Source organism: Leuresthes tenuis, unplaced genomic scaffold, assembly GCF_036924035.1.
Source record: "Leuresthes tenuis unplaced genomic scaffold, fLeuTen1.0.hap1 SCAF_17, whole genome shotgun sequence".
Classification (NCBI taxonomy): Eukaryota; Metazoa; Chordata; class Actinopteri; order Atheriniformes; family Atherinopsidae; genus Leuresthes; species Leuresthes tenuis.
In genome coordinates this window covers 19,991,091-20,014,680 of record NW_027325371.1, presented here as the reverse complement: position 1 = coordinate 20,014,680, position 23,590 = coordinate 19,991,091, and the positions used below count along the sequence as shown (strand labels likewise).

General features: G+C 44.8%; 2 protein-coding genes across 3 annotated transcripts; one reads left to right on the top strand and one right to left on the bottom strand.

Moving 5' to 3' along the window:
• Nucleotides 1-124: 124 nt before the first annotated feature.
• On the bottom strand, nt 125-1,660 carry LOC140273933 (galactosylceramide sulfotransferase). Its single transcript, XM_072369592.1, has 3 exons — nt 1,542-1,660; nt 1,103-1,252; nt 125-1,022 (listed from the first exon to the last, which is right to left on the bottom strand). The coding sequence occupies exons 1-3, from the start codon at nt 1,658-1,660 to the stop codon at nt 125-127; spliced, it is 1,167 nt and encodes a 388-aa protein (XP_072225693.1).
• A 2,605-nt stretch (nt 1,661-4,265) lies between these two features.
• smarca4a (SWI/SNF related BAF chromatin remodeling complex subunit ATPase 4a) lies at nt 4,266-19,008 on the top strand. 2 transcript variants are annotated; one of them, XM_072369388.1, is made up of 34 exons: nt 4,266-4,375; nt 6,032-6,289; nt 6,523-6,655; nt 7,847-8,272; nt 8,415-8,513; nt 8,604-8,859; nt 9,747-9,873; nt 9,954-10,127; nt 10,241-10,414; nt 10,508-10,675; nt 10,765-10,815; nt 10,907-11,037; nt 11,232-11,295; nt 11,382-11,494; nt 12,181-12,328; nt 12,424-12,587; nt 12,710-12,776; nt 12,864-12,974; nt 13,285-13,527; nt 13,613-13,726; nt 13,958-14,065; nt 14,164-14,250; nt 14,380-14,426; nt 14,508-14,674; nt 14,812-14,975; nt 15,365-15,592; nt 16,064-16,141; nt 16,222-16,440; nt 16,537-16,799; nt 17,495-17,600; nt 17,683-17,784; nt 17,873-18,005; nt 18,097-18,236; nt 18,332-19,008. In XM_072369388.1, the coding sequence occupies exons 2-34, from the start codon at nt 6,068-6,070 to the stop codon at nt 18,362-18,364; spliced, it is 4,860 nt and encodes a 1,619-aa protein (XP_072225489.1). In that variant the 5' UTR covers nt 4,266-4,375; nt 6,032-6,067; the 3' UTR covers nt 18,365-19,008. The 2 variants fall into 2 exon arrangements, with proteins under 2 accessions (XP_072225489.1, XP_072225488.1); XM_072369387.1 differs by having other exon boundaries at nt 15,365-15,631.
• The last annotated feature ends 4,582 nt before the right edge of the window (nt 19,009-23,590 follow it).

Here is a 23,590-nt window from a genome sequence, read left to right as displayed (position 1 = left end):
GCATAGGAATTAACTCATTTCTGATCCTTAAATCGCAATAAAACCTATTTAAAACAGATCAGTGCTGGTTTGGTCAGATTTGTTCTCAGTTTTCTCAGTCCACTGTGACACATTTCCATACGTGTCATTCTGTAGGCACAGGCCTCATCACTCGACCGTACTGCTGGAAATACAGATGGGCGTGGTACTGAAGTTCAGGCAAAATAAGGCGCATACAGAACCCCTGCTCCTGCTTTGTCAGATTGGTCTTTACATGATAACCCAAGATGGTTACCGAATAGCTCTGCCAGGGTCGTATCAAGTCCTCCAATTCCCCAGGGGGCACCTCTTTTCTAGCCACACATTTCCACCTGATTCTATCCGTGGAGGCCCTCAGCTGAGCTACGTCTCTCCTCAGCCTCTCCAGTCCGTACTGCTCTGACTTCTCCCGGAACACTTGCAGGAAAAAGTCATAGAGCAGCACGTCCAAACTGTTCCAGGCTCTTATCCTGGCTTTCGTCGTTTCATCCAGCGGAGAGACATTATTCGAGGAGCGAGTGTTCAGGCGAACGTAGGCTAGATCCTCCAGCTCCAGCTTCAGCATGGCCCCCAGGAGAACCAGGGACTCATCAAAGTGCTCTGTGATCATAACCAGATGAAAGGTTTCCTGCAGCACAGACCAGGAGGTGTTCCAATGCTGGCTGTCGAGGCCTAAATCAAAGCTCATGGGGTTCTTCCCTAGGCCGTTTTCTGGGTCTTCAGGGTCCCAGAATGACTCTGGTGACTCCAGGAACACAGAGAGTGCCGATCTGTACTCCGTGGTCACCGCCACTTTTTTAGCAGAGAGGAAAGCAGGAACAGAGACGGTGTAATAAGAGAAAACAGACTCAAACGTCTGCACAGGATCACGAAGGATGGTGATGTAGATGGTGTTTGATGGCATCAACTGCTTCAGCTCTTCCACGTCTAGACGCATGTGACTGCAGAGTATGTCGAAATGAGAGGAATGTTTGGGTAACTCGTCCACAAATTCTGCTTTGAATCTGAAAGAGGAGAAAAAGAAACCGACGCTCAAATATCACAATAATAAGATTCTATATACCTTAGCATGGCATTTGCTTACTTATCTGGGTAGCTGAACTGGTAGCTGTAAGAGGGGAAAGCAAATGTGGCTCCTTCCTTCTCTCCCAGACGGAACAACAGATTTTGGACAGTGCTGCTTCCTGTCTTGTGTGTTTTAAGGAAAACAACTGGAGGAGTAGGTGTCTTCTTCCTCAATGAATTAACCTGTGCACCCAAGGCCTGAGTTTTAATTCTCCCTTTGTTGCCTCAGTATGTGTCGTTAGGTCTTTGCTTGGCACTGGCAGCGGCTCCCTTTCTATCCTGCACTGGCATCTTACTCCAATCTCTGTGCAAATCCCGAGCGCTATGGAAACAAAACAATTTTTCTATAATTGTTTTTCTTTCTGAAATACTTGTTATTGTTTGGCACTGACGATATGTAATAACTTGAAAAATGGCAAAAATAGAGGTTAGACTGATGCCAGAATGCTGGTACTTACCTTGAACGTTGCAACAAGTGAGTGCCGACCAGTATGAGCAGAGAGGTAACTGCCAAGATCGCCATGAGACCTGCAACACGGTATCTCCAAACCTTGGCAGCAAACCAATGGTGGGGCATGTCTCATACTGTAATTCCAACCTAACCTGGTCTTTTGTCTCTTGTAGTGTCCTTTCTATCATCACACTACAAATAGCTGCTCAGGATGAGACAGTACGTTAAGGCTTAAAGACACTTAGACTGCCGTGACCTGACTGTCCTTAAGCTAGTGAATCACATGTCAAAGGGCCTACAGCATGTTGCATTTGATAAGCCATTTTCATGCAAAAACACAGATTTTATAAAGGGCCGCATTTATATCCATATGAAGAACATGTTACTTGACCACAAGTGTTGGTAAGCAGCCACAAGAGTCTGCTGTCTGAACAGAATTATCAACAGTGACGTGAAAAAGCAGGATACCCTCTTTCAATCCCGAGGTTTTATATGACAGGACATAATAGAAAAAGTCATCTGGTCCTTCGCAGGTCTTAAAATTAGGCAAATACAGAGTCTGGAGAGGAACAATACGTAACATATTGCATTGTGTCATTATTTACTTCAAATCAACTCCAAATCCAATCAATACTCCAAATCAAACCCAAAATGCAGAAGCACAATGTGAAAAACTAAATACATCCTGTGATCCGGTAGCTTTTTGAACCACCTTTAACATAAACAGCAACAACCATCTTGCATTTGTTTATCCTTCATCAAAGAGCTCTGTAACGTGCAATTTTCTCACTTGTGGGATTCTATTCTATTCTAATCTATTCTATTCTAACAACTATAAGTACGGTAATCATTTTTTTATATGACGTTCTCAGGCTCACAGCACTGAGGAATTGTGGCCGACTCTTCTTTACATCGCTCCAGTTCACTGAAGTTTGAGGACATTTGTTAATGCACTTTTCTGCATTGGTTGCACCACAGAATTCAGTCACATTGAGGTCTGGACTTCGACTGGGTCATTGCAACACCTTTATTCTTTTCTTCTCCTGCCATCCTTTTGTAGGTTTGCTGCTGTGTTTGGGATCATTGTCCTGCTGATGACCCAGTTTCAGCCAAACTTTAGCAGCCAGACAGATGGCTTTAGAACACTTTGTTATACAGAGGAGTTTGTGGTGGACTTACTGACTGTCAGGTCCTGTGTCTGCAGAACAAACCAAAATGATCAGCCCTCCACCACCGTGCTTGACAGTTGGCATGAGGTATGTGTTTGGTGTTCTCCAAACATGGTGCTGTGTATCATGATCAAACATCTGAGAAGTGTGTTTTTTCATATGCAACTTTTCAAACCCAAACTGTGCTGCTCCATTCCAAACAAGCCATACTTAATCAGTCTTTTTCTAATTGTACTGTCATGAACTTTAACATTCAACATGCTAACTGAGGCCTTCAGAGTCTGAGATGTAGCTGTTTGGGTATTTTGCTGTTTCTCTGAGGATTGTACAGTCTGACCTTGTGGTGAACTTGCTGGGACATTCACACCTGTGAAAATTGAATGTTGAATGTTTTCCACTTGGAATTAATCTTTCTCCCAGTTAGAATGACAAATGAAGAATGATTACAAATAGTTGCTTCTCTGCGGGTCCAGTCAAACAGTTAAAAAAAAAAAAAGATGTCCTATTGTGTTTTCCTAAACTATTCTCCTAAATGTAGACATTGTGGGGTTAAGGAAAAGAAGGCAGGAGACTTCTAAAGGACTTAGGAAAAACAACTGCGATGCAATAAGAAATTGACCACACTTAGCCGAAGCTACGCTTTTTGATAAATTTTCTACAAAAAGTGCTTCAGATACTTTGTTCAATGCAAACTTATCAAGTTTTTTAACTAAGGTTGTCTAATGATGTACTCGAGATAATATAGAACATTACATAGTTATCGAGGTTCGTAAGTTAGGAACGTTCCTTAGCAAATAGATTTGTTGACCAGACCCTAAGATCCTTGCTGGTGTCTTTCCTCCTTAGCATCGTGTTAACACACCTGAATGCTCTGAACCAGCAAGCTGCCAAAACTTGTGCTTTTACAGACCCTCTCACATTTGCCTCTGATCAGTTATTCACATGCATTTGATTAGGAGCACCTGGCTGCTGCTTATCCTCTGAATATAGCAGCAGTGAAGGTGGACATACAAGGGTTTAGGTTTGTGCTTTAGTTTCTCACCCACCTGGATATTCTATGGGTGAATATGAGTGAATGCACATGTCGCAGTTAGTAAAATCAAATTCATCAATAGTCTGAAAATTAAATAAATGTAAATAACTGGCTGAGTAATTAGTTGCTTGGCAACTGAGTTGCTTCAGCATAAATCAACGGTATGTGTCATTATTAAAATAACCTGTTTCTTTGTGTGATAGTAATATTTCATTGTTGTCTTTGTTTCATGTTGCAGTGGACTGATAATGTCCCGCTCGCCACCTATTCAAGTTTAGTTTATTCTGTACCATAACAAATGTGGCCATTTTCAGTGTGATAGGCGCAGCTAAAGCTTATTTTCTACGGTTCCATCCACAAGATTGTGTTTAACCAGGCCTCCCATCCCCCACGCCGGCTTCTCGTTCTTTCGTGCCTCCCTGTAAACGCAGTGCCTTCTCTGGGTATGCAGGAAGTGAGTGAGACTGAGGTAGGGGGCGCTGCCGAGTCGAACAGACCAGCCTCTGCGATAGAATCTACCGAGAGGGGGGGGGTTGAAGGAAAAAAACCAATTGGGTAGGTCGCTCTTTGTTTCTGGCTTGGAGAACCAAGGGACGCTGCGACCGGTGAGAATCCAAACATCAGCTTTCACCACTTTGTGTAAGTCTTCTACAATGTTGTTGCTGGTGAAGGAAACTTTTGTAGGTGTTTTACGCTGCTGTTGTAGGGAAAATGTGCCTCGTTAAGGGCTTTTTTTCCTCAGAGAAAAAAAAAACGAGACCGACATTACAGTACGGCTGCCGTGGCGCGGCAGAGTGCAATGAATGAAAATTATTTTTGGAAATGTGTGAAGAGCGGAGCGCTGAGCCAAGGGTACGGGAGGCGCGTTGGATCAATCGGCTCCCTAGATGAGTGATGCTCTAACCTTTCACATGTTGACCGAATATCTCGCTTAACGGCGCAGTTTTTGTGCCCAATTGGCCAGTCAGAGCATGGCCGGCTAGGCTAACTCAACTAGCTCGCTAGCTTGCTAGCCACCGTCACCAGACAGCTTATGTTGTTGTGTTAGTCCAGGCTTTTACTTTGCAGCTCAGTCTGAGTCTGCTTGCGCTCTTTGTAGCTTTATCATAGTCGTAGTTGGATTTTCACGACTGAACGCCACAGAAAGTGAACACTAGCAAAATGGTGTAACATTAAATGTACGGGAAAGTGGCAACAATGGGCTTTAATTGCCACAGTATAATGTTGCCTGTAAAATCCTGCTAGGCCTGGCTAACGTTAGCAAAGCCTGGAAGATAAATGCACTGTGAGAACTGTTGGTGACTTGTGAATGTAAACATGATTAAAAACTGGACTGACACAAAGATTTTCCTTTTATCTGATAAACGTCCGTTTCTGTATGATGTCTTGTGAAAAAGGGCCCTTATCTACAGTGTCTTTTTACTCACTACTTGCACCATCGAGTGACAGATAAGACGGCCTCATGATGAATTATGGATCTTTTTAAAAATAGAATTTTCTTGATACAATCACATCCTTTCAGGTGTTTACATATTACATGTAGGGTTTGTCTGAATGTTCCATTCCCACTCAACATCTGCCACAGTTTACATGACTGCGCTGTCACTGTTGGACTTATTTAAAAGGACGTATTGTCCCATGAGAACTTAAGCAGTACCCTCTTACGTGTCAGACAGTTTTAGGTGGGTTTACTCAAGTTAACCAGACACTTCTGAGTGTCATGCAGTGTGTGTGTGACTTGTACTTTGTGGCAAACTGAAAAACACAACGAAAGCATTGCTTTTCTGAAAATAAGCATTCCTGTGTGATCTGCTGACCTCACCAGAAGCTGCTGTCTACATTGCCGCCAACTGTCTTTATCAAATGTGCAAATATGGAAGTTGAATGACTGTGATCGCCCGTAGAGCCGAAACAACCTATTGATAACTAATTGGTGAATCAAATGAAGTCAATCAGTGTGTGAAATGGCCTGATTTAAAGGTGCTCAGATGGAGATTTGCTTCTCGACTCCTTGTCACGTCTAACATTTGATATCTTCAGTCCTATGCAGATTTGAAACTGCTGATGTACTACTTGATCAGACATAAATGACCAATATGAAGATGACACTTTGTCATCTATGGAAATTGTAGAGTTTGGACTTGTTTGTTTGTTGTCATTTACATTAGACTTGAAACTTTTCTTCAGCACCAGAGGGATGATCAAATAAAATAAATTGACAGATAAACGTGTCAACGATGGATCCTGATGTTTGTCTTCGTTCCTCATGTCGTCTTTTTTTTTTTTTTTTTTTAGGGGTACTTGCTGCTGCCTCAAAGTTTCCCCTGAGAGATGTCCACTCCTGATCCCCCGATGGGAGGGACACCTCGGCCTGGTCCCTCCCCAGGCCCGGGGCCATCTCCAGGAGGCATTATGGGCCCAAGCCCTGGTCCCTCGCCAGGCTCGGCCCACAGCATGATGGGGCCCAGCCCAGGACCTCCAGGATCTGGACACCCTCACCCTCCACAGGGACCCTCAGGATATCCTCAGGACAACATGCACCAGATGCACAAAGTACTAAATCATATTTTGATTTGATTTGATTTTGATTCTATGCAATAACAAACTATCCATCAGTTTACACTTCATTTGTCATTTCTTGATCATTGGCTGGTATTTGTTATCCGTTGTCCCAATAGTTCCTCAGGAGTCCTTTAATAGTTGTAGTCTCTCAAACTAAGACATTTGTGTCTGTGTGTGTGTGCGCTAAGTCGTCCTTTAATTAACATTTGCTTCACATTATACAGCCTATGGAAGCCATGCATGAAAAGGGAATGCCAGATGACCCCCGCTACAGTCAGATGAAGGGTATGGGCATGAGACCAGGGGGGCACAGTGGCATGGGACCCCCTCCAAGCCCAATGGATCAACATTCCCAAGGTAACACTTTTAGCAGTATTGTGTTTTATGTAGTTTTTGTCAAAAAAGTTCATGGTTTAGCTTTAGAACTGATGAAACATGAGTACATGTTGTAAGTTCATGTTTGACTATTTTCTGTTACAACATAGATTCTCCTGATAACTTCATATATGCGTATGTATGTATATATATATATATATATATATATATATATATATACTTAGAGGGGGCAGAAAGTCTTCTTTTTCTATTGTTACCCATAAAGCAGTATGCAGGAGAAAGGGGTCATTCAGTCGTGCAGATCTTCTGTATGTGCATGAACCCAACTAACCGGTTTCTCCTCTTGCTGTTGTTTAGTCAACAACCAAAAGGCAGTGGGAGGGGAGGGGGGCGGGGTTTGTGGGGAATTCCCTTTCAGACAACAACAAAGCCAGCTGCATCTGTCAGTTAGCGACAGAGCATATGATGAGAGGGAGACACACGGGAGCACTGTACCACTTGAACAGGGTACAGAACATCTTTTTTCCCCCGCCTTGATGAGAATTAAACTCCATGTGGCAACGCACCGATTGCATTTTCCCTGACTGATTCCACTTGACCCGTCTGTTCCGATTCTTCTTTTTCAAGAACTAACACCGATCCTTTCACCAAAATGATTTTTGCAACCTTTTGTTTACATTGAAAATCCAAATGTCACATCGTTTTAAAACACTTGCTGAACAACAATAAGACTATAAATAACTTTTCCAAAACTGCACCGCATTACAGGGGCTTCTCTCACTTTCGTTAGAAATCTAAAAATAAAATTCTCCACATCACTGGACAGAGATGTTGTTCAAATTACATGGGTTAAATCCAACAAGTTCTGCACGGTTACACGCACGGTCGACTCGATCCGTGTGTGTTGGGTGAGTTTGAGATGCTTGTTTTCGTGCGTTTTTTGTCGGACTTAAACAATAATTAGTGGAAACGTGCTTGGTGACCGAAAAATATCAGATTTCAGATAGCTTGACTTTCCGGCCATAATTCAAACGGGTCAAGTTAGAAAATTGACTATTTCTGGTCACGAACCAAGCAGTTGGTGTGTCCCTTCTGCAACGCGAAATCTGGCTCAGTGGTTTTAATGGTTTGTAATTCCTACTCATGGTTAGCATGTCCTTATCATATAAAAAAAACCTTTAACCGTGCCTGAATCTTTTCTTTTTATCCCAGGTTACCCCTCTCCGTTGGGAGGTTCAGAGCACGCACCGAGCCCCGTCCCGGCCAACGGACCTCCCTCTGGCCCTGGGGCGGGCCCTATGGAGGGCAGCGGGGATCCGAATCAGGCCATGGGCCAACCGAACCGCGGCGGCCCTCAGGGTCCAGGTGGACCGCCTGGGCCACCTCCTGGCGGTGCTGCTGGACCCGCTCCTTTCAACCAGAACCAGTTGCACCAACTCAGGGCTCAAATTATGGCCTACAAGATGCTGGCACGCAGTCAGCCTCTTCCCGAGCACCTGCAGATGGCTGTGCAGGGGAAGAGGCCCATGCCAGGGATGCAGCCACAGCCAATGCCCAACATGCCACCAACTACAGGGCCTGGAGGTGGTCCGGGTGCTGTGCCGGGACCAGCTCAGGCTAATTACAATAGACCACATGGTGAGTTAAGGGAGCCCATTGTGCTTTGAAAGAAAATGAATGGTGATTAAACATGATTTCATATTCGGCTCTAAAATAGTTCATTACATTGGTTAAAGAATTATAATGTGAACATTTCTGTTTGTTTATTTGTTTGTTTTAGGTATGGTGGGTCCCAATATGGCACCCCCTGGACCTGCAGGAGTTCCCCCTGGTATGCAAGGCCAGCCTGCTAACGGACCCCCCAAATCATGGCCTGAAGGTAAACTTATTGTGGGAATGATAAAAGCTCTGTTTTTATGTTTACATGTTAAAAAAAAAAGCTAATCACTCGTAAATTCTTCCCTTTCAGGACCAATGGTGAATGCTGCTGCCCCATCCAACCCTCCTCAGAAGCTGATTCCGCCTCAGCCGACTGGCAGACCCTCTCCTGCTCCTCCCTCTGTGCCCCCAGCTGCCTCACCAGTAATGCCTCCTCAGACCCAGTCCCCAGGGCAGCCTGCGCAGCCCCCTCCCATGATGCTGCACCAGAAACAGAACCGCATAACGCCTATCCAAAAACCCCGCGGGCTGGACCCAGTGGAGATCCTCCAGGAAAGAGAGTACAGGTGAGAATAGAGGGGGCAGAGGGTGAAAACATAATGCACAATGTGGGACGCCCCTGATCCCTCACTTGGATTGATCTCAGTTATGTTCAAATCTTTTTTTATTTTAGATGATTTATTATGCATATTACGTATATTACATCAACCACAGCCAATGTATGGTGTCCGGATTCACTCGTGTGTCATAGACATCATCTTTACCGATCTGTGAGGTTCCCCCTGCAGCCAACAGAAATTTGTCAGTGTGAGCGCACGAAAACTAAGCATGCGATGATCAAATGGCTGAAAAAAGCTGCAGGAAAATCTCAGTTATCCACACCTCTATCATTCCTTATTGAAAGACTACAAAGGGGCGGTATCAGCAATCTGGAACAATCGGAGGCTGCTGGTCGGTGTTGGGTTTTTGGAGGACTGTATGCAAAGGCGTGTGTGTTTGTTGAAGTCCTTCACGCTGGCGTGAGATCGGCACAGACTGATAACTACGTGGTGTAAAAACGTGTGCAGGTGGTCAGAGGGCTCTCAGTTTGGAGAATCAGAGGTTGTCACTCAGAAAAGGGCCCACTGAAGTGTGAATTTTAATCTATATATATATATATATACCACCCATAGTGGTTCAGGGGATCGCTTTAATGTGGATTCTTACACTGCATCACTTTAACAGTGTGACTGGAAAAATAGGTTTATCCCAGAGTTTGATTCAATGTCATATGTTGATAGATTAATTTGAACATCATTGTTGAAGCTGCCCATGACTGAGAAGAAAAAGTCAGTTTTCCACTAGCAATCATCTGTGAAAATGGGGTTCTGCTTTTGCATCCCCTAGCAAAGTTGTTTTTTGGAGAACAATAAACTATTTGGTGCTTTAAAATAAAAATGTCTTTGTTTCGCAGGCTACAGGCTCGTATCACTCACCGTATACAGGAGCTGGAAAACCTGCCTGGCTCCCTTGCGGGTGATCTGCGCACGAAGGCCACCATCGAGCTCAAAGCACTGAGGCTGCTTAACTTCCAGAGACAGGTAACTGTGAGAGTTGACTGAAAGAAGACAGATTTTCTGTAGTGGAATAACAACCTAATCAACCATGTGTGCCGTTACAGCTCCGTCAGGAGGTGGTAGTCTGCATGCGTCGGGATACTGCTTTGGAAACCGCCCTCAATGCTAAAGCCTACAAGCGCAGCAAACGGCAGTCGCTACGTGAGGCCCGCATCACCGAGAAGCTTGAGAAACAGCAGAAGATTGAACAGGAGCGCAAACGTCGCCAGAAACACCAGGTACATGAGAAAAGATCGGTATTAGTGAGAGAGTAAAATGTAACCGAGCTGAAGATGAAACCGTATGAAAGAAAATGACTTAAAGAGCCTAATTTGAGTCCTTTTCTTGGCAGGAATACCTCAACAGCATCCTGCAGCACGCCAAGGACTTCAAGGAGTACCACCGCTCCATCACAGCCAAGATCCAGAAGGCCACCAAAGCTGTCGCCACCTACCATGCGAACACCGAGCGCGAGCAGAAGAAGGAGAATGAGCGCATTGAAAAGGAGAGAATGCGGAGGCTGATGGTGAGAGATCGTGAAACGCAACGTGAACTGTCATAGATGATGGTTTTATCGGTCCAACTCAAGGATCTGAGCTCTCTGCGAATGTCTTTCTAGGCTGAAGATGAAGAAGGTTATCGTAAACTCATTGACCAGAAGAAAGACAAGCGTCTGGCGTACCTGCTGCAGCAGACGGACGAATACGTGGCCAATCTCACCGAGTTGGTGCGCGCCCACAAGGCAGCACAGGCTCTCAAAGAGAAGAAAAAGAAGAAGAAAAAGAAGGTAAATGTGTGCATGTGGCGCTTGCATTGCTTGGATTACTCCGACTTTTTTTTCTTCGAACTCTTGACTTGAATGTTTTATGCTTTCAGAAGCCAGAGACTGTAGAGGGTGGTGCAACTGCTCTGGGGCCTGACGGAGAGGTGAGTTTAGAAGAAGAAGATGACACCTAAAGATCAGCTAATGTGCAGCTATTTCTCTTAGCAGCCAAGTTTTTCTGTTTTCTTCTCCCAGCCGTTGGATGAGACGAGTCAAATGAGCGACCTCCCGGTCAAAGTCATCCATGTGGACAGCGGGAAGATCCTGACAGGTGTGGAAGCACCGAAGGCCGGACAGCTGGAGACCTGGCTTGAAATGAACCCAGGGTTAGTGTCATGGCTTCTTGTTTTGCCGCTGAAGTGGCTAACTTTAAAAGGGAAGAGAAGATTATTATTATTCTAAATGTGATGCTGGAAGCCAGTGCCCCGTAATAAAGTTAGAACCACAGGGTGGTGCATGATATGGTGAAGATGCAAACCCAAATGTTGCCAACCGTGTCAGAAAATGTCTTCCTCCGCAGATATGAAGTCGCACCGCGTTCCGACAGTGAAGACAGTGGGTCAGACGAGGAAGAGGAGGAGGAGGTACGTACTGCCCCCTCAGTGCGAGATGATGGCGCGTCCGTCCCCGCAGTTCTCACGACTCATTTTTTTTTGTTTTCTTTTGTCAGGACGACGACAACGAGCACCCTCAGCCCACCACAGCTCCAGCAGATGACAAGAAGAAGATTCCAGACCCCGACAGTGAAGACGTGTCAGAAGTGGATGTTATGCACATCATTGAGTAAGCTTCGTTCGTCGTTAAATAGTTAGTTTGGTCACTGAAGACAAACTGGATAGTGTATTGGTAAGATTGCCACCTGTCATGTAGGTGACCTTGGTTCAAATCCCCTGCATGAAAGGTATTACCTCCAGTAGGGGTCCTTAGGCAAGGCCCCCTTACCCTATCTGCCTACCTGTAAGTCGCTTTGGATAAAAGCATCTGCTAAATGCATAAACAACATTTAAACAACACCAACGTTAATACGACCAAAAGCGGCCTTTTATAAGGCACGTAAACATGTCGGTCTGACCAAAACCGATCTTCTCAACGCGTAATTAACACGCCCAGCTAATAAAAGCATCCCAGGCATTTTCAGACTGTCGCTCTGCTCTAATTAAATGCTGATTTTTATAACCACAGCGTCATCTGCCAAATTCACCATTCAGACAAATGACAGACGTCTGTGCAGTGAATTCAGCTGGACTTGCATGTACCGTGATCTCCCACAGGCAAAGTTAGACGTTGCAGAATGTCACGAGTGTTTCTCACACAGTCCACAACGTCTCAGCATCAGACGTACTTCAGTCAGTAACTTGATTCTGCTCCCGTGCAGGTGAACTAGGACAGCGGTCCAGTCCAACTCGAGCCATAGTTCGACTCAAACGTGCAATTTTAAATTTTTTTTGGTCCCGTCTCTTTTCCATCAGACACGCCAAGCAGGATGTAGACGATGAGTACGGCAGCGCAAACTTCAACCGAGGCCTGCAGTCTTACTACGCTGTCGCTCACGCTGTCACTGAGAAAGTGGATAAACAGTCCTCCCTGCTGATTAATGGGCAGCTCAAGCAATACCAGGTAACCAATCGCAAAGCAAGAGCCACCAGAAGTGCTGAGCTATCTAGTGCTGACTAGTCGGTTTAATGGCTTGACTTGAACTGTTTACCGCACAGATTAAAGGTCTGGAGTGGCTGGTGTCCCTTTACAACAACAACTTGAACGGCATCCTGGCTGATGAGATGGGTCTGGGGAAAACAATCCAGACCATCGCCCTCATCACTTACCTCATGGAGTACAAGCGCCTCAATGGGCCCTTCCTCATCATTGTACCTCTCTCGTAAGTCCGAACACGGCCTCTTCTCATCCCTGCGCAACTGTCTGTGAACACATTCAGCAGCGATGAATGCACGTCGTGCTGTTGAAACCTCTCAGAACCGAATCTTTGTCTTTTCTTTTCAGAACTCTGTCAAACTGGGTGTACGAGTTTGATAAGTGGGCACCGTCCGTTGTTAAGATTTCCTACAAAGTAAGTGACACCTTCATGCAGTTATCGTGACTAAGCAAGTTTTGTTTTTCTTTCATATGAATTGAGAGCAATTCTCCTCACTTTCAGGGGTCTCCAGCTGCTCGTCGTGCATTTGTTCCAATCTTGCGAAGCGGCAAGTTCAACGTACTGCTCACCACATATGAGTACATCATTAAAGATAAGCAGGTGTTGGCGAAGGTAACCCGGTTCACTTCTAAACGCAGATGTATCCATTTACGCACATATGTAGTACGCCCTCCTTCAATTCTAAGGTTTGGTATGTTGAGACGTAATCAAAAAGAAAAAAACCCACCTGTACCTTAGCAGGTCTAAGAATTAGGTTAATACAAGCTTAGATGAACAACAGGACATTCAGTATTACAACGTATCACTATTTATTTAACGAAGAGTGATCCAAAGGGCTGATGTAGTTTGTGGAAATGAAGTAGATTTGTCGCCGATTGAACAGCGTTCATCAACTGGCTCCTGATATCTTTACCCCCAAAAGCTCCGCTGGAAGTACATGATCGTGGACGAGGGTCATCGTATGAAGAACCATCACTGTAAACTGACGCAGGTCTTGAACACGCACTACCTGGCCCCGCGGCGTGTGCTGCTCACAGGCACCCCGCTGCAGAACAAGCTCCCCGAGCTCTGGGCCCTGCTCAACTTCCTGCTGCCCACCATTTTCAAGAGCTGCAGCACCTTCGAGCAGTGGTTCAACGCCCCCTTTGCCATGACTGGAGAAAAGGTGAATTAGGGACGTGGAGGAGAGACGTGAAGTCAGATCGGCTTGGAAAGAAGTACCTAAAACATTCCCTTTCTTTTCCCTCTAGGTTGACCTGAATGAAGAAGAGACCATCCTGATCATTCGACGTTTACACAAAGTGCTCCGACCGTTCTTGCTGCGCAGACTGAAGAAGGAGGTGGAGGCCCAGCTGCCGGAGAAGGTCAGGCTGCTTTCAAATATTTGTACTTGCTCTGTAATTGTTCCCCATGAGAATAAGTTTATAATGTTTATGTTTTTTGTGCCAACATAGATGTTCACACCCGAAATCAGCTTTTCCCAAATTGCATCTTTCAGTAGCAGCTGACTCATTTCTTCTCAAGCATGTTTTTAATCCAAAGACTGACTTCACTTGGCGGCACTCCTGAGCTGTTCCCTTACCGTTTCCCTGCAGGTGGAGTATGTGATCAAGTGCGACATGTCCGCATTACAGCGGGTTCTGTACCGACACATGCAGGCCAAGGGAGTCCTGCTCACAGATGGCTCAGAAAAGGACAAGAAGGTAGGAAGATGGTGGTGTTTCTGTGTTCTAGCAGTGAAATTCAGGTTCGTCTACTGTGGTTTAATTGATTTATTTTTTCCTCCTTTTAAATTTTCTAGGGTAAAGGTGGCACGAAGACCCTGATGAACACCATCATGCAACTGAGGAAGATTTGCAACCACCCCTACATGTTTCAGCACATTGAGGTATGAAACACGCCCCCAGCGCCTGAGCGGTGGTGTCGCACAGCAGTTTCCTTCCTTTTCTTTTCTCAGGCGCATTGAACGCACAAAAGAAGTAAAGAAATGAACGTGGCGTTTTGATTTTGTTTGCAGGAGTCCTTCTCTGAGCATCTCGGTCATTCTGGCGGGATCGTGACAGGGTGTGTAAAGCTTCTTTGTGAATGTTTTTCTGCGGACGTGTTGTCGCATTCTTCCTCACGTTGTCCCTTTTCTCCGCTCAGCCCTGACCTGTACCGCGCCTCTGGAAAGTTTGAGCTGCTGGATCGCATCCTGCCCAAGCTGAGGGCCACCAACCACAAAGTGCTGCTTTTCTGTCAAATGACCTCACTCATGACCATCATGGAGGACTACTTTGCATACCGCAGTTTCAAGTATCTGCGTCTGGATGGTGAGGCACCTCTGAGCAGGGCTGGCTTTTGGTTGTTGGGCATTGGTTATTTAAAAAAAACATTTTTTTAATTTATTTTAAAATGTGTGTAGAACAGCCAGAACCGACAAGTAAAACTTTTTTTGTGAAAATGTCAGGAACCACCAAAGCTGAGGACCGTGGCATGCTGCTGAAGACGTTCAATGACCCGGCCTCAGAGTACTTTGTGTTCCTGCTCAGTACCAGGGCAGGAGGCCTGGGCCTGAACCTACAGTCCGCTGATACCGTCATCATCTTTGACAGCGACTGGAACCCTCATCAGGTACCGTGCGAGTCGGGCTGAAACGATTAAATGGATGGCAGAAAAAACCCTGGAAACGGATGATTTGCTTCGATGCCACTGTGTACTGCTGAGTGGGCGCCATGTTTCACGGACACAGTTATTACTGTCGCACATTGTGCTTGTGCTTTTCATTGTGCATGTATGGCTTTCTCAGGATTTTTTTTCCCACAATACAAATGGATTAGTGATTTAGTTATAAACAGATAGTTTATATAAGATAACCCCTTCATTTTCAAAGATGGCTGCGGTGCGACGCTGGCCTTTGTTTACATGCACCATCATGCCCAAATTCTCATTCCTTCCTGCTCTTTCATCAGGTTAATGCTGCCACTAAATGGTGTTAAGCTTGTCTTTTCGCACTCTTACAGGACTTACAGGCTCAGGACAGAGCCCACCGTATCGGTCAGCAAAACGAGGTGCGCGTGCTCCGCCTGTGCACCGTCAACAGCGTGGAGGAAAAGATCCTGGCAGCGGCCAAGTACAAGCTGAACGTGGACCAGAAAGTCATCCAGGCTGGCATGTTTGACCAGAAGTCCTCGGGCTATGAGCGCCGGGCCTTCTTACAGGCCATTCTGGAACACGAGGAACAGGACGAGGTCGGGGCTCGAGGTGGCTGCCGCACTAGGGGGGCGTGGGTGGGTGTGATCTGAACCCGTTCTCGCATCGCCCACCCACCCACATCTGCCTGTGCGCTGCTTCACCTCTTCATTCTCTTTTCTTTTTCTTTTTTTTTCCCCCCTTCTCTCCCCGTGTGTTTCCTTATTTCCCTCTTTCCTCAGGATTTCACCAATCCGAGCTTCTCCTTTTCTCCCTGATGTATTTCTGCTTCTGTACAAACCTTTAATGGTTAATATGATACTTTATCTTTCACAATATGCAACGCTTCTTCCTTTCTGCAGTTGACTTTTCTTCAGATTTGACATACAAATAGCAGGGATCACTTCTCAGAGAATTATTTCTTCCCTAATGTGCAAGTGGAAGTCATTAGTTCAGAGGCTTTGCTCTGAGGTGCCACATAATATTAGTTGTCAGCTTTTTTTTATTTAACCTCTTTTATTGGTTTGCAGGAGGAAGATGAAGTTCCTGATGATGAGACTGTCAATCAGATGATTGCCAGGAGTGAAGAGGAGTTTGAACAGTTCATGGTTGGACCCATTTCTATACCAGCTATACTGATGATATGCTTAATAGTTTTAGTCTGTTTCTAATCTTGCTTTTGTTCCAGCGCATGGATCTAGACCGACGTCGCGAGGAAGCCCGCAACCCTAAGAGGAAACCTCGCCTGATGGAGGAGGACGATATGCCAGGCTGGATTTTGAAAGACGACGCTGAGGTGGAGAGGCTGACCTGTGAAGAAGAAGAGGAGAAGATGTTCGGCAGGGGGTCCCGACAGAGGAAGGAGGTCGACTACAGCGACTCGCTCACTGAGAAACAGTGGCTCAAGGTGGGATGAGTTTCAAGTACTGAGAGCCTTCTGGAAGTGTGACCTTGTTGAATGGCTCTTTGATGAGCTTCCGATTTATTTATCTCCTCTCCACAGGCCATAGAAGAAGGTAACCTGGAGGACATAGAGGAGGAAGTTCGTCACAAAAAGACGACCAGAAAACGAAAGCGAGACCGTGACCATGACGGCGGGCCGGCCACACCCAGCTCCAGCAGCGGCCGCGGACGGGACAAGGACGAAGAGGTGAAGAAAGCTAAGAAACGTGGTCGCCCGCCGGCTGAGAAGCTCTCTCCCAATCCTCCATCACTCACTAAGAAGATGAAGAAGACCGTGGATGCTGTCATCAAATATAAGGATGGGTGAGATAACCAAGCAGTCTGTCAGCACAATGTCCAGATGATATATATTTATTGTGTTTGTGATGTGAGGAATAAGGAAATGGGTGTTTTAAATAAGCTGTGTGTTCCTATTCCAAAGTATAACCTTTGAGTGATTGTGAGCAGTTGGTTTTCAGGCTTTCTGAATGTCTTTCAAAGTTTTTCTTTGGACATAGGCTACGTTTTTTTATTTTTTATTGTTTCATTCCAGTTTTTGTATCTGGCCTTTCCAGAGACTTAAATATTTGAGTATATTAGCAGAAACTACAAGTGGTGTCTTTAAGAAAGAGGGAAAAAATCTAGCAAAGACCTGACAGGACCTGAGAGATGCATCTGGACCTTCAGCTGATCCATCTACTGTTGGCCCAAGCCTGATCAGAAATGGTCTCCATGGAAGGGTGGCTGTCAGGACGTCATTCTTAAGGAAGGGAAACAGGGAGAAAAGGCTGAGCTATGCCAAATAACACAAGAAGTGGACTGAAAATCAGTCTTATGGAGGGATGAATCCTCCCCAGAGCCCTGACCTCAACATTATTGAAGCAGTGTGGGATCATCTGACAGAGAACGGAACAAAAGGCAGCCAACATCCAAAAGAAAATTGCTGCACCCATTTCCTGTTTTCCTTGTAATTTATAAAGAAATGACAGCTGGCTAAAACCACAACTTCATCTTTGCAGAAATGGCAGACAGCTGAGCGAAGTCTTCATCCAGCTGCCCTCTCGCAAGGAGCTGCCAGAGTACTATGAGCTCATCCGCAAACCCGTGGACTTCAGAAAGATTAAGGTAGGAGAAATGGTAGCCTGATCTTTGTTTTACTGTCCTTTGATCACGGTCCACGTGTGTGACTCCTCACTGATTCCATCAGGAGAGGATCCGCAGCCACAAGTACCGCAGCCTCAACGACCTGGAGAAGGATGTGATGCTGCTATGTCAGAACGCCCAGACTTTCAACTTGGAGGGTTCTCTGGTGAGTCCCGCAGACCTTGAAGTTATTCAAAACTTAAATAGCGTCTTTCCTTTTTTCACACAGTGTAAATTTTGGGTATAACTTTCAGATCTACGAGGACTCTATCGTGCTTCAGTCGGTCTTCACCAGTGTGAGGCAGAAGATCGAGAAGGAGGACGAAAGCGAGGGTGAGGAGAGTGAAGAAGAGGAGGAGGAGTTAGACGAAGGCTCTGAGTCTGAATGTAAGTATCAGAAACGTGCCGAAGCCTAACAGTGTGAGCATGAATAGGCAGTGTGACCTCACGCTGTGTGTGATCTTGGGATTCCCATCAGCTCGTTCGGTAAAGGTGAAGATTAAACTGAGCCGGAAAGAGAAAGGGGAGCGAGGAGGTAAAAGCCAGCGACGGAGGGGCCGCGGCTCCCGGGCCAAACCTGTGGTCAGCGACGATGACAGCGAGGAAGAACAGGAAGAGGTGAGAGAAGAAAACAGACAGCACTCTGATGAATTCTAGACTTTTTCCACAGTTAATTTTATTTTTGGTAAATCTGCTTCCTGTTTGTGCTGCAGGAACGCTCGGCCAGTGGCAGCGATGACGACTGAAGTGAACCACTTCTAACTGGACCAACAGCCCACTGAGCCCTTGATTGGACTTGATATATTTTACTTAGATACAGCAGGGAGACAGTCAGTGGAAAGGCCTAGTTTTACCTAGATGAGCTGATTTTTAGTGAGACGGTTGTCTTGTCATTAAAGTATACTATTAATGAAAAAAAAAGAAAGCTATGAACCATCCACTTCATATTTAAGACATTTCCCAGTATGAGTAGTAGTGTGTCTCTTTGCCTTCTTTTTGTTTTCTCCTCCAAGTGGAACATTGACAGAGCCTGAATTATTATAGACTGATCGTGGGCCATCAACACAGCTTTTTTTTTTTTTTTAAAGAAGTCATATTAAATTTGTCGTCTTATACTTTGAGACAAAGTGTACATGAACCAGGAGTCACTGCATTCTTTGAAACTCCTTTTGAATGCATGTCGTGCGTGTCTGTGAAAATGCACCTGGATGTGTCTTCACTTATTAACTCTGTGTTTAATTTAAGACTACAAGCGGGATCACGGTACATCCCACCCTGCAGCCCCTCCCTCTCAGGTCACATATGTAAAGGGGAGGGAGGGATAGGACCATTTTCTCGTGTCGGTGTCACTGGATTCCAAAAAAGTACAATAAAGGCATCTCATGATTAATTTAGCTGTCTTGTGTGTTTTTGGTGCATAATTGCACCTTAAGGGCTGCGGATTAGGGAAACGAGCACATCTTGTCACTTCAGGAACGACTAGCTACGATACTAAAGCTAACTGAACAGCTTTATACAGGGCTATATACCGTTAGCAGACTGCAACTATAGAGAACACGCTGCATAGCTCACTGAACTCTATGCTGAGCTTAGCAGTGTCACCATTGTTTCCTGTCTGTCCTTTCGACATCACTCTTTAAAAAAGAATACCTGCTAATTGAGATTGATGGAAAAGGTGTTTGTGGATCATAGGATGTTTTCTTCAATCTAAGACCAAAAACTGTATTTGATTTAATTGGCGCCATTGAATTGATCAGAATTGATCCATTTTGATGTACGATCGTTCAAATATGTCCCGCTTATTTAGGTTTTCCTCTTAAAAGACTATATTTATGTTTGTGTCAACCATCTTTGGTTTTCAGGTGGCAGCAAGGCTTTTCTGAAAAAGTAGGTCCAAGGCACTATTCAAGCTATGTTTCTATGCTTGCAACAAAATATTGAGTTAATATGCAGCACCAAGGCTGATAATGCTGCCAATATAACCTGTACTTGCTGTATCCCTATTATTAGATGGCCTACTAATAACACGTTTCTGCTGTATTGACTACCAACTTTTTCCTCAACAGGTGTTCTGTTACTGAGATAAATGTTTATGGAATAAACGGGGACAATTGTAACAAATAAGTCTTTGGTTTATTTAGGCAAGGGTTCACAATACTAACACAGTCGCCCAATAATCCTTAATATCCTAACTTGCTCCAATGTAATTTTGAGTTTTTTGTCCTTCTTGTCTGTTTCTGATCTATTTTTTTTTAAATAGTGAACACCCAGACAAGGTTGCGATACATGACTTGCCACTTATGCTTCGAATTTGTTATTGTTTCAGCCGAGGTAAGCTCTCTGCTCCGTTAAACGCAGCTGCCAGAAGGAATTTAATGCGGTGATCATCACAGAGCCAAGTCAGAAGAGCTACACACACACACACTTTCTGCTGTTTAGCTGACCACAATGCTGATAAAGTTCCAAGCGTTGTGCCAAAAGCAGAACGTCTTGCTTCTGGTCTTGGTTTCTCGGGTTAGTTTTGGATCTGGAATCTAACACAAATTGACTTCCCATCCATTTACTAGCGTTTGAGTATTACACTTGTTTAAATACAGGACAGGACCACGTCCCAATGGTTATAACTAATAAACTGATGGAGGTGTTTCCAAAGCGATGAGCTGGAAGAGGCTTTGAACTTCAGAAAATGACCGGATCTACTCGCAGTCCCCTTGCCTATCTGAAAGCTACAGTTGTAAAAAGAGAATCTATACATATGATCACATGTGATGCAAGTGTGACAAGAATGTTTCTTTTCTTATTTTTCATTTTGTTCTTTGCAGGAGAGTTCAGGTAGCCCGTCTGGATCAAATCTCTCCTGTATTACCTGTCAGAAAGAAGTTCCTTTTTATCTGAAATGAGACTGCAAAAAATCAGCTGCAAATGGGCATGTAATTACTTTAAAAAAGCATGGAACTTGCAATATTCAGTTGTTAAAACAAGAATCGAATTTAGACTTTTGTGCAGTAAAATAAGAAAGAATGGTCATCGTGTTCGTTTTGAAGGACAACCATGCAGGAATCAGATAGAGATGAACTGAGGGACCGATGTGAAGGCAGCAGAGAGCCGACCGGAATGAGCGATGGTGTTTGAGTGAGGCCTGAAACATCAGAAGCTACTGTTGAAAGTAGTGCAGCAACAGTAGTTGCTTACAGTGAAGAGTTTGATCATGGTTAGTATCACCCCAATAAGGCTGTACACATAAGTATATGGTAGAAAGAACTCATGCAGCATAGATGAGTTCAAAAATCATTTTAAAAAAAAAAGCAATTACATGTAAATCATTTATTTTTGATTGGAGTAGATACAGTTGGCATCAAAATGAAATTGCTGGTTTATGTCAGCTTTTCTTTGTAGGCTGAATATTTGTTTTCTGTGTGTGTTTCTTCTTTTTTAAAAAAAATTAATTTAGCTCAGTAGTAGAGAGGCCCATAAAAATAGCTTTTTAAAAAATCTGGGTCTATCCAAAATGGCATAAAAGCATGATTTTGGATATAAACTATTTTAAGAGTGGTATATTTTGGAAGAAGTCGGCTGTATTGCATTTATATTTTTTGTATGTTTCTTTTTCGGCTGAAGGAGTGTATCACAGTATACAGCATGTGACTATAGCTGCAAAGTACGGACTGAGGAGAACCATCACAGAGGCTGTACAGAGGGAGGCTGGATGGCTTTTACTCTTCTGCCGACTCCAGGTGGATGTGGTAAGGCCTGCAGCAGATCACAGAATACAGGAACATCATCAGCTCCTCAGACAGCCTGCCTGTTGACCTCATCAGCTTCTACACCCGCTTCGAGACCGCCAGCGACATCACAGGGAGAAGTCACTACACCTGGCCCACCCAACCCCCCGCCTCCCCTCCACCAACAGTATCCTCAGTCCAGGTGCTCAAAACCCTGAAGAGGATCAATCCCCGGAAGGCAGCAGGGCCGGTCAATATCCCTGGACGGACCCTCAGAACATGTGCCAACAAACTGGCAGATGTTCTTACCTCCATCTTCAACCTCTCCCTCATCTTCAACGGACCCCCTGGACCCCCTGCAGCATGCCTACAGGTCCAACAGATCCACCTCAGACGCCGTTGCTACTGCCCTCCGCTCCTCCCTCTCCCACCTAGAAAACTAAGACTCTTACATCATAATGCTCCTTGTTGATTACAGCTCCGCCTTCAACACGACCATCGCCCACAAGCTCACCCATAAACTGTTTGCTCTTGGCCTGAACCCCACCCTCTGTGACTGGCTCCTGGACTCTCTGACTGGCAAGCCCCAGTCTGTCAGGATCGGCAACAGGACTTCAGCCATAATCATCACAAGCGTGGGCACCCCACAGGGGTGCGTCCTCAGCCCTATCCTCTACACCCTCCTCACCCACGACTGTGTCGCCTCCCACAAGGACAAACATCATCCTGAAGTTCGCGGATGACACCACAGTGATAGGACAACCTCACCCTCAACACGGACAAGATGAAGGAGATGATAGTGGACTTGAGGAAGGAGAGGAGACCTCATCAGCCACTATTCATCAGAGGGCTTGCGGTGGAGAGGGTGAGCACCTTCAGATACCTGGGGGTGCACATCAGCGAGGACCTCACCTGGACAGTGAACACCACACAGCTGGCGAAGAAGGCTCAACAGCAGCTGTATTTTCTGAGGAGGCTCAGGAAGTTTGGCATGTCGGCTGAGATCCTCAGGAGTTTCTACAACTGCGTTGTTGAGAGCATCTTGACCAGCTGCATCACTGTGTGGGACGACACTGCCACTGTCATGGACCGCAAAGGCCTGCAGAGAGTGGTAAAGACAACTGAGAGGATCATCAGGACTCCACTCCCTTCTCTGCAGAGCATCTGCAACCGCAGAGTCCACAGGAGAGCTGCCTCCATCATCAAAGACCCCACCGACCCCCAACATGGACTGTTCACACTTCTCCCCTCAGGCTGTAGGTACAGAAGTGTGAAATGCAGGACCACCAGGCTCAAGAACTCTTTTTTTCCCCACTGCCATCAGACTCCATAATAGCTAACAAATTGTGAAGTACTACACGCCTGCATATGCACTACCAACAATCTGTTTACATTTGATTTGCACTATTCAGTATATATATTTATTATTTTTCTTTTGTTTATTTGTATTTGTATGAGGTGTTTTTACTACTTTGACTGGCATTCTTGCAGACAGTAAAGTAAGTTTTTTCTACTGTGCATATGACAGTAAAACTTTGAACTTGAACTCGCTAATTCACTATGTTTTTGTCTATAATAGTTCACTTTGTTGTGGTTAACTAGACTGAAGACTTGCTAAAGATCCAGCTCAAAGTTTTCAAGCAGACGCTGCTCAGAGAACATGCCAGTGGAAAACCACTTGTCCTAAAGATGGATATAAGAGATTCAGAGGACTTCTCTCATTCTGCAAACATGAACACCAGTGGGCATTCCCACTTCATTGCACTCTTGAATGTTAGTAATGTAAATTACAAAGATAAATACATCTCAGATATTACCATTCAAATGTTTTGCCATTATGTGTTACTGCTATGTTCTTTCAGGGGGATGTTAATTATTTTTTTTTTAAAGTAATCTGAACTGGTTAGAAAAAGCAATTTCTTTACAGTTAATTTTTTCAGCCTTGGAACCCAACCTTGATGCAGTGAAATGCCATTTTTTTTTTGTTTAAAAAAAAAAAAAAAACATTTCTTTTCAGGTGATGCTGCAGTTAGAGAGGGAGTGATGCAGTACTTTCTGACAACCATCATTTCCAAACTACAATATGGATTTAGCTGAAATTTGAAATGCCATTCATCTCTATCATTATTTTGGAATGTATTTGTGAAATTTAGGGCATGACTTAATTCCATGTTCTATGTTTTTTCTGACAGGAGGAACAGGTCGATCTCTGCTCTTTGAGAGGGAGCCTGACCACTTTGTTCCAGCAGC